Source organism: Vicia villosa, linkage group LG3, assembly GCF_029867415.1.
Source record: "Vicia villosa cultivar HV-30 ecotype Madison, WI linkage group LG3, Vvil1.0, whole genome shotgun sequence".
NCBI classification, from domain to species: domain Eukaryota; kingdom Viridiplantae; phylum Streptophyta; class Magnoliopsida; order Fabales; family Fabaceae; genus Vicia; species Vicia villosa.
In genome coordinates this window covers 124,185,719-124,196,936 of record NC_081182.1, presented here as the reverse complement: position 1 = coordinate 124,196,936, position 11,218 = coordinate 124,185,719, and the positions used below count along the sequence as shown (strand labels likewise).

At 32.3% G+C, this 11,218-nt stretch overlaps 1 protein-coding gene and 1 long non-coding RNA gene across 2 annotated transcripts; one reads left to right on the top strand and one right to left on the bottom strand.

Moving 5' to 3' along the window:
* Positions 1-430: 430 nt before the first annotated feature.
* Positions 431-5,311, bottom strand: LOC131656621 (AUGMIN subunit 4-like). The gene is made up of 13 exons (XM_058926288.1): positions 4,959-5,311; positions 4,742-4,789; positions 3,486-3,611; positions 2,348-2,689; positions 2,123-2,222; positions 1,968-2,016; positions 1,740-1,833; positions 1,478-1,549; positions 1,343-1,401; positions 1,091-1,159; positions 961-1,012; positions 789-866; positions 431-677 (listed from the first exon to the last, which is right to left on the bottom strand). The coding sequence occupies exons 1-13, from the start codon at positions 5,085-5,087 to the stop codon at positions 600-602; spliced, it is 1,296 nt and encodes a 431-aa protein (XP_058782271.1). The 5' UTR covers positions 5,088-5,311; the 3' UTR covers positions 431-599.
* A 4,443-nt stretch (positions 5,312-9,754) lies between these two features.
* On the top strand, positions 9,755-10,655 carry LOC131656620 (uncharacterized). The gene is made up of 3 exons (XR_009300199.1): positions 9,755-9,896; positions 10,230-10,337; positions 10,521-10,655. It is a non-coding gene; the product is annotated as an uncharacterized LOC131656620 (long non-coding RNA).
* The last annotated feature ends 563 nt before the right edge of the window (positions 10,656-11,218 follow it).

The window sequence follows — 11,218 nt, the reverse complement described above, 5'->3', positions numbered from 1 at the left end:
CTTAAAACTCATAGAAACATAAAAATAAAAAATAAAATAAAAACAACAAAATCAGCATTTAATTTGTAAAAAAACCATCTTAAAGAAGATTGAAAGAAGGATGTGAGCAAAATCTAAAGAGAGGAGAATGTAATTTTAAAACAGCAAAGTGTATTGACTTGGATGAAGTTTTTTTTTCAATTTCCATGAGTCAAGACAGAACAGACAAGAAGTTTCAGTAGATGTATTTCATTGAAATAAGTTTGAAGATTTGTTGGTAGTTTTACACTAGAAGTTTTTTATTTACTGGGCAACTGAGAATTTGTGGATATATTTGTTTTTTTTGACGCATTGTCTTTAAAATGGGTTTGAATACATCTTTCAAACCAGTGGATGGGTTTGAGTATATTTGTTGGTACACAAGAAAAGAAAAACCCATGAAATTAGTGTGTGAGAAAACAAGAAAAACCCATGATATTAGTGTGTGACAAAACAAGAAAAACCCATGTATTAGTGTGTGATAAAACAAATGCAGGGATAAGGGAGGGGGTCATATCTTCAACACCATTCCCAACATATAAAGAATCAAACCGTGTTAGATGAACACAAACATAAAACTTCTATGAGGTAGAACTATCGGACATGCGTTTCAGATCCATCTCAACTTGGTCGATTGTCCATTGCATGTTTTCCAATTTCTGCATAATTTCTCACCAATGTAAGAATCTTTTTAAAACTAAAAGATTGTTTTTATAGGAAATCAAAATGATATTAAAAAACATGGTGTGTATTTGGTTAAGTATTGTCACCTTTACAATGTCTTGGTACTGCCTCGCTATGTCGTCAAAGTGAGGATCCACACCCTGGTACTCACGCAGTCGAGTAACCTGTTACAAGGGTTAATATTAATACATATAACCAACACATCCATGATGACCTCTAAATCATCCAAATGAAAAAAACATTCAGATGGAAACATACCGCTTTATTATATGCAATAGAAGCCTCTTCAGTAGCCTCGACGAGATACTTCCTAAAATTTAAAGGAAATGGCTGATTAAAATTAAATCAGGAACGGCATACAGAGTTACAAAGGTTTCATCATTCAAACCTTATCTTATGAAGGGCGGCTATAGACTCCTTAGTGTAAGTTCCGAGGAGAAGAACATTTTCTAGAACACTGACATGAAATTGCAGATATCAAAATTATTAGATAAATCCAGCAGAGTTTTAGAGAAACTTGTGGATGAAATATCGAATTCATTTTACTACGAACTCAACAATCCCTTCTTAAGTTCTAAAACATGACAGTATTTTGATATCAAGGAACAATAACAATATATAAGATATATAGCAAACAAACCTCAATTTTGCACTCATGGTTTGGCATCTTTTACAAAGCCATGTTTTCTGCATCTCATCCTACATACATATTTGGAAGTCAAGATGTGTACTTAGCTATCAAAATAGTGGATTATGGTGAATAATAAATACTCACATATTTATGTTGACGGTCCAACTTCAAATCTTTGACAAGTTTGAAGAGCACCCCAAGTATCTGTTCCAGTACCTGATTAGAAGTAATGACATCAACTATCTACGTTAGATCACCATATACACAAGACCGAAAAAGAAATACAATGTATAAGCATAACAAACCACATATGCAATCTCTCTCTCACTCACACAAACACTCGTGTAGATTTAGTGTCGGAATTATGAGAAATGTGTCAGCAAGAGAGAAATGCTTATGCACGTACACTATAATATTCAGCAAATTTTCTATCAGCAGAATAAAGGTCATCCCTCAGAGCTGCTTCTTCTCTTTCAATCTCCTCAATCAACAACTTCACTCTGGTAAGATAACAGATATTAGAGAAAGAAACTTCGGGAAACAGATTGCATGTGAATAAGTATTTCCTAAACATTATGCCCAAAAACAAAATCATAAATATTAAAAGAATTAGGCTACTTGAATAAGCTCAAACCTTTCTGGAAGCCGTGAAGTTGAACTTTGACTTCCAGATGATGATGAATCTGAATCAAGAAACAAGACAAGGTATCAGCTAGCAGAACCAAACTATAAATCAGGAAATCGCCATTGTGTCCCAATATATATCAGAAATCTGCAATTCATACTTACCATTGTCTTCCAATACAAATGCATCTGATAACTTATCACATTTCATTTTTAAGCGAGCATCAACCTCCCGTGAGAGAGACATACGATATTCTGTCATATCCTAAAGATATTGTTTGAGTCAAAGATAAAAAAAAACATAGCCAAGCTAGCCAATCACTTCAAAATAATAACTATCATAAAAAATACTAAATCAGACTTTCATATACTGTGATTCACATATTATACCACAGATAATGGTGTTTTCAGATGCTGAGTCTGCCACAAATAAGCCGGTGTAATTCCAAGAAAACGACTGGGAACACCACCAACTACAGGGTCTACTTGATCCATAGAAGCAAGAGAATAATTAGCCCCACTAACAGAGCTGTTTGGAGTGGCATAATTAGAAGAACTCAAGCTCGAGTTGTTCACAGCACTGGTGCTATTACTGTCAAGGGAGTTTCGAGACACTACACTTAGCTTTTCAATTTCTTCATCGTGAACTTCTCCATCTTTGGAAATAAGAGGTAGTCTCAATCGCTGAGCTGCTTCAGCGACAATCATTTGATGTTCTAATGTCTGATAAACCTGACAATATATAGACATGTTCATTTGGTTCAATAAAGACCGGTGCCCTAAAAACACATTTAAGCACATAATGGACAATGCATAAATATGAGAGCATGAAATATCAAGAATCAAAGCTGTAAAATAAAGAGATAACAGACCATATTCTAACAAAATTTACAGAAAATGAAATATGTAATTCTATATAAAATACATTCACAGTCCTCTCTAAGGCAAACTACCTAGGACAGATCTTTTGCAATACTGAGCAACGTAATTTTAGGAAGCACTCAATAGATTAACCTAACTGCTTCGCAATTCCGTAACATCTAAATTAAAATCCCAGTATCTTTACTATTACGCAGTTCAAACATCCCTTCCCTCCATGTAACTTATGATGTAAGGTATGAAGTGAAAAGATGATCTGTATCATATGTCATTCCAACCAAGAGCAATTTGTAAAGAGTATGATTGTTTTCTCCATGTTGATGACTCAAATTTTTTAGAAGGAATAATGAACATCACTTTCATACAGGTAACATATTATGTAATCTATTCCGCTTTCCGAAATCAATATCTTCATTATTGCTGTTTAAATATCAATTCCATTCATGTAGCCGATGATTAAAGGTATGAAGGGAAAAGAGATGATCCATATAATACTCCAATCCCAAAAATAGCATTTAGTAAAGAGTTTAAATGTTATTTTTTTGTTGAAGACTCAAATTTTCAAGTACCAAAAGCAACAACATTCTCACACAGGTCTCATATTGGTTTCTAAATCAAACTAAATTTTCAGTAATAATATTTTAAGTACCAGAGGAGAGTTCCTCAACCCGAACTGCGGATAAAGACCTCCAGTATCTCTCATTCCACCGATGCTAGACACAGAAATGGCTTGATGATACTCTTCCACCATTGCAATAGCCTCAGAATATATAGCCTGCAACCAAATCCACCACACCAAAAGTATAAATCACTAAAATAAGAATCACATTCACACTACTCTTAACAATTTACTCTTGTGTTATAATTCGAAGGGGAGGGTTTTTTTTTTCTAAACTAAGCAAGCTATAAAATGTTTCTAAAATTAAATTAAGTGTATTTGAAACGTTATCATGTGAGCCTTCAAATAAATTGAAATCTAAAGTATATACCAAGATATAGACTTAGAAAAGAAAAGATATAAATATTATCATGTGATTCTTTCCCTGCAAAACCCTCCATCCAAACACATCATAAGAATTTAATTAGCATATATTACGGTATAAATTAGTTTTACCGTGACGTTCCTTCAATTTTTATTGTCAAATTATCATTTCTAAAATAGAGTTATAAAGGTGGGTATTGTGGCAAAAAAAATAGTTTCTGTTTTGTGCAGTCAGCAAGGCCCGCAAAGCAAGCTCAATAACAAGCGCCGAAAGGGAAGTCACACCGAACAGGTGAACCCTCACTTCCCCCAAGAACAGGTGATCACACCCTCCATCATATTTCTCACCGTTGATATCTAATCGAACGGTCATCCGCAAAACTCAAAAGGCGTCGGATTACACGAGGACGGTTCTAATGCCCATACTATATAAAGATCGGATCACGCTGTTTCAGGTATTCAATTCGTTCCTACTTGCAAATTACTTCTCGCTCAATAACTAACTTGAGGGGTGGAGTGTTAACCTAGCAGGTCTACCCCTCGCCGCCGTACTGAAAGTTTGCCCCACCGTACCAAGACCTCATTTCAATACTTCATCACACACTTCTTCCAAACAGAATAATTTCAATCAAAGTAAGTGTACAATCGGTTTAGATTGAAGTGACAGGGCAGATGGTTTAAATCCAATCTGTAACCCAAACAAAATATGCTTAAAGAAGTGAATGAACGTGAATGAAGTTGTTGATGCGTTCTTGATGCAGTCGCATATGTGAATTTAATTCACTCCGCAATTGCGGTTGCAAAGGCGACCGCATCAGCAATATTTGCGAACTGCAATTTAAATCATTATTTACATTACAATCAAACAGTGCATATGGTTTAAATCCAATCTATAACCCAAACACAAGATAACATTCACATACCATGGCTTCGAGATATCGAAGTCGTTCCCTGCACATTTCCTCTCTAGCCTGCAAATCAAACAGCAAATTTCAGTACCCACCAAACCTTTATTCAATTTTTTGGAATTTAACAAAATGGGTGGAGTTTTTAATGATGAAATGAAGCACCCATTTTCCAATTATGAGGGGAAATTCAACAAACACATAGAGAGCATTGTTTGGAGTGAAAGAGAATTACGAGTTGGAGATCGTTGTAGAGAGGCTTGGAGATGAGAGATCCATCAGGAGCCAAGCAGTGGCGCTCTAGCTGATCGACGACGTGTGCTACATCGGCGGGGAGGTTTTGGCTGTGCAAACCCTTAACCATTGATGGAAACGGTGTCGTATTGGTTATTAGGATCAGAATGATGGTTTCAGTGTTGGTTGGTGGCTTCGAAGATGAAGAGAATTGGAGTGGAAGTTTGAGGATTTCAATTCTAAAACTACGAAAATCATAAAAAGTTTGAAAAATTAAGCATTAATTTGTCAAGTAGTAACAGAAAATTCCCTCCTTTTTCGTTCCTATTTTTTCAAAAAAATATTCCGAAATTTTCTGTTAGAGTTTAATAAAGGTTTGTATTAAGGTTTCAATTTAATTTCTTTTCTAATATACCCTATTACCCTTACCTTTAGTTTTTCAAAAAATTTCAAAACTATTCGGTTAATAATTTAGGAGCAATGTTATTCTTACACCTATATAATGTTATTTTTACACCTATATTATACACAAATATTTACACCAAATATTGTTCACCGTATTTATATGGTGAACAGTGTTTTTTAAAATAAAATAATAATATTTATAAAAAATATTTTTTATTTTCAAAATTACAGACGACACTGTTCATGTACGGACGTACATTAACTAACTTTATTACTCAGGGGCGGAGCCAAGGCCCAGCTAGCCCGGACAAGCGCCGGGGCTCAACCCCTATTTTCTCTGTACTCCCGCAATTTAATAGTCAATTTTTAGACAAAATCAGGGGCAAAATTAGAGGCAAAATTAATAAAAATAGGGTGTGAAAATTAAAACTTATGAATAATCAATGGTGTGAAGTTTTTGCCCAGGCTGCATAAAATTCCTGGCTCCGCCACTGTTATTACTGCATTAACTAAGTACACTACATTAACCAAGTTTGATGACTGCTAAAAATTATTTTTAATATACCTGGATGTTGCATTAACCAACTTCATCACTGCATTAACCAAGTTTGGTGACGGTTAAAAATTATTTTAATACCTGGATGTTGCATTAACCAACCTCATTACTGCATTAACCAAGTTCTTACACTGCATTAACCGAACTTGAGTAATGTTATTCTTACACCCATGAACAGTACTTTACAGTAGTCACCAAATTTGGTTAATGCAATGTAAAAGCTTGGTTAATGCAGTAATGAAGTTGGTTAATGCAACATCCAGGTATTAAAAATAATTTTTAGCAGTCATTAAACTTGGTTAATACAGTGTAAAAACTTGGTTAATGAAGTTGGTTAATACACGTCCGTACATTAGGGGTGTTCATTGGTTCGGGTAAATCCGAACTAAACCGGAATCCAAACCAATCCATAGTGTTTGGGTTGGACATTTTTTTAGTTCGGGCAAGAACCGAACCAATGAAATCCAATGGTAATTGGTTCAGAAATCGGATTTTCAATTTTCTACCTGCAAGCCCAACCCAAACCAATCATGATTAATAATCATAAAAATTACTATCAAGCACTCAAGTTCAAGAAGAAAAAAGTGAAATATTGTATGTGACAAGTTATTATATTTTAATTTGTTATTAGAAAATTGTTAGTGTGGTGTGGTAAATGAGTATAGAGTTATGAAACACATTCATTATCATACTAACTCAAGTGACTAATTATAGATTCAAAAGCTTTTAGGTTAAATATTTTTCTTGTTAGATATTTTTGAATCTATTAGAGAAAAATTGTTTGTCTAATATTTACGATTAAACACTATTAATACTATTTTTTTATATTATCATGAAAAAATTAATTTTCAAATAAGTTATTTTTTCAAATATTTTTTGTATTTTTTATCTACCCGATCAATCCAACCCAAACCAACTCATTGTTTCTCGGTTTGGTTTGGCTTGGGCTTTATCGCACAAAAATTCAAATCCAATCCATAGAATTTTAATCGGTTCGGGTATCGGATTCTCTCAAAACTGGACCAAACCGGCCCGCAAACATCCCTACCGTACATGAACAGTACCGTCCTTAATTTTAAAAATAAAAATAAATATTATTATTTTATTTTAAAAAACACTGTTCACCGTATAAATACGATGAACAGTGTTTGGTGTAAGTATTGGTGTATAATATGGGTATAAGAATAGCATTACTCATAATTTAGTGTTAACTTTTAACTTTAAGATTATGGTATGTTATTTTATTAAAAAGTCTCATTCCATAGCATATTTCAAATTGAATAGAAAAAAATGGATAATAAAATGAAATGAATTCATCATATATTTCATTTTATCCAATATTTACAACTTCAAAAATGAAATCTTACTAGTTATCATTATCACTTCGTTCTCTATTTTATGTCAAGAATTCAAACATACTTTAAGATTATGTTTGGATTGATAGAATGGAATAGAGTCGAATGAAATGGAATATAAATATCACTCCATTATTTTGGTCATTTTATTAAAAATATCACATTCTATCACATACCCCAAATTAAATTGAACAAAAAATGAGGGATCGAATGAAATGGAATGGAATAGATTTCATCATGTTTCATTCAATTCCATTCATTATTTGCAAATACAAACAATGGAATCTAATTATTTATCACTCTATTCCATTTCATTTCATCTCATACCACCAAATCCAAACATACCTTAATGGTCTATTTGAGAGTTGGTTTTTGGAAGGATTTGGAGGGGAAGGGTTTAGAGGATTGCGTCTTTAAATGTGTTTGATATTATTAAAAAGTTCAAAAACAATATGATTTTATATGTTAATTTAGCATATTATTTTTTAAAGTTTTTAAAAATGTCAAACACATTTCAAGATATAAACGCAATCCTTTGAAGACTTTCCCTTCAAAACCCTACAGAAACTAATTTCTTGGACCAGATGATTTTTAGTGTTATGAATAAAAATAAATCTTCATAAATCTCTCAACCAAAATATTTCAATTATTTCCACTAAATCCTTCCCTTTTGTCATCCCAAAAAAGAGCAGTGACGTAATTTGTTACTCCTTTACCTTCTATTTCTGTATAAACTCATTTATCAAATCAATTTTAAGCTGATAGAACTGGTACCAAAATAGATAGATAATTGAATAACCACTATTTTTATTGAGTTAACCCTTGAGGAAAACAGTCTCATAGAGATATACATTCATAAATGTATGAGAAAGCAACCCAACAGTAAAAAATGAAAGAAGTATGAGAACACGGTTTTGCCAAGGATTACGAGAACCTTCGAACACTCCCTTTCCAAATTCCACAAATAATTTCTAAGATGTCTCCCCATGTTCAATATCTTCTCATTATATATTTTTCCACTCCCCAAAATGTACCTGCCTCATAACTCCTATAATGTAGTTGCCCCATAACTGAGTAATTCCCACTAATTTCCTATAACTGATATAATCAGTTCTGCCATTTTCTCTTGGCAGGGCCAGTCCTGGGTCAGGGCAACCAGGTACATAGCCCAGGGCCTCATAAAAAATGGGGCCTCAAAAATTTGGAGGGTGGGCTTAGTAATATGATAAGTGGTTTTATATATATTATTTGTTGAAAGGAATTGCAACATTACAGTGTTGTCCCAACGGTTGTTTTAGTCTCACTTCTACCATAAAGTCGTATGTTCGATTCTTCAATTTAAGGCATGTGTAATATTTTTGTTGTTCTTACAACATGATTTCATCATTTCATGAAGAGTTAATGGTATAATTATTACCATATTCTAGACTTAATTATTATCATACAATATAATAAAGCAAGATGAGTTTTTTTGGCAAGTTTGCCAAGTGTCATCTTCTTAGAAGCTTTACCATTTTAAAACTTCCTATTAATAGTAATCTTATTATAATTAATTTTAATTATTTTATTATTATTTAATTAATTATTTTACTAATTTCTAACCATCTTACTAAAATTAATTTTTATTCTAAATTTAAATTCTCAATATAATAAATACACATAAAGGGGAATTAAATTGTTGACTTTTAGTAATTCTCAAATTTATATTTATATGTAAATTATTTTAAATAATTTAATAGAATAATTTTTTTATATTTTTCAAAAGATTTAATTATAATTATTTAAATTGTAACTTCTCTTTATAATTAGTTTTTTTTATTAATTTAATGTAATATAACTTTTTAAATTTTTGGATTTATTTTCAGAGATGTATAATATAATTATATCGATAATATTGATCAATTTTTTAATTAATTTAATATAATCTAACTATTTATATTTTTTGACTTATTTTTAGAAATGTATAATATAATTATAATTATAATATTGATTATGATTTTTAGAAAGATCTCTTTTTTAATATTGAATAACTTCTCTTTTATGAATTTTCAATATTCAACCGTACCTTCTCCTTTCTCAATATTCAATTTTATAACTTCTCTTTTATGTGAATTCAATTTTTTAATTATGATTATTAAATTGTAATTGTAATATTTGAAATTTGTAATTATTATTTGTAATCAATTTTATATCTCGACTTTGAAAACATATAAACCATTTCAAATGATAGCAGTGCACCGATTCAACTCTCTCATCTATTAGGCATTGAGAACAAAAACGACGACCTTCCTCTTTCCCTTTAAATTGTTATTCTCAATGCAACACTTCCAATTCACTTCGAATTCCCAGACATCTAATCATTTTTTCAATTCATTTTTTCATGAAAGTTAATTTATTGATTTCTTATTTGCCGAAAGACACTACGATGTTAACGACCTCCACGTGAACCCCACAGTCAGATTTCCGCCTCTGCAAATCAATGTCGCCAACACCGACCTCCACGTGAACCCTACAGTCGGATTTCCCTCTGTTTGTAGGCACCTGCTGCATCCATCAAGTTCGAAGTAGACCACATCGAAAATGCTCAGCGATTCCACTTCTATGCAAAGCTGCAGATCTGACGGTACACCCTCTTTTTGCTCGATCTCTAATTTTTAACTGTGTTTGTTGGGCCTGTTGGAGTTGAAAATTGAGATGGAGGTGATCATTGAGTGATAGTCTCCCCATCTTTATGATTCTAGCTGTATGATTTTCTAAATTATGGATATAATATTTGTCAGCATCCTACTTATAAATTTTTGTTTGTTTTCTATTAAAACATAATTGTGAGGTTGTGCATTTTCGTTTGAATAAAAAATTTTCCTGTTGAAATATAATATACAATTTTATATTCTATTCTTTGCTCACTATGGATGCTGACCTGCAACTTGAGAAAAATGTTTTGTTGTCTTTTAAGCCGGCGAAAAAGTGAAAGCCAAGATTATGAAAAATCTTTGTTGCCTTTGGATCCAATCGATACCCGTTTGCTGAGGAACTTGGAAAACAAGCTCAAATAATTATGGAGGTATGCATATCGATTGTTATTTCTATTGAGGAAAAGATATTGCTTGAAAATACTAATAATCAATATAGTTGCTTACTGGTAGAATTATCTTTTTAGTTTATTGTTAGTTCTACTTATTCAAAGGGGAATAAGAAAATTATTCAAATTGATTCAATATAGAATGTTTTTGTTGGTTGGTTTCAGGACTTGAGATATTGGATTTTCCTTGCAATCAGTTTTTGCTTCTAGGACAATGAAGTTGGCAAAAAATCCTGTGAAGAAAAGCTCATTGAAATTCTAATTAGGCTATACTTGTGTCCCAAGATATGTTTCACCGAGTTATGGAAATGGAAAAAATAGGAAGATTGAAAGACAATCATGCCTCGAAATTAACCTTCTACTAAGATTTACATTTTTTTGGATTTTCAATTTCACCATTTATGTTTTCAATTTTGGACTATTATAGTTTTCTTTCATATTCTGGTGATGTTTTTTGCTACTTTCTAGGCGTTGGCGGATGGTTTTCCGGGTAATTGTGGAGCTATTATGATATTTTGATTTAGTGCAGACGTATGTTGGACTAGATCAAAGAATTGTTGTTGCAACAGGTTTATATTTGTTCCTAAACTACAGAATTTGACAAATCAGTCTTCGGACACAACAGCCAGGATACAGTATATCTTTAACACTTTTGTTCATTCATCATAGTATTTCCATTCTATCATAGGAATAGTTGTGATTGATAGTGTATTTTGTGTGTATATTGTAACACCCCAATTCTACCCAAAGCATTTAGGCAAGAAAATATCAGAGTATTTAAAATTTCATACAACACAATTAGGATGTTACACTAAGTAACCAAACAAACACCTAGAAAACAAACGGACATCAGCGATGTCAAA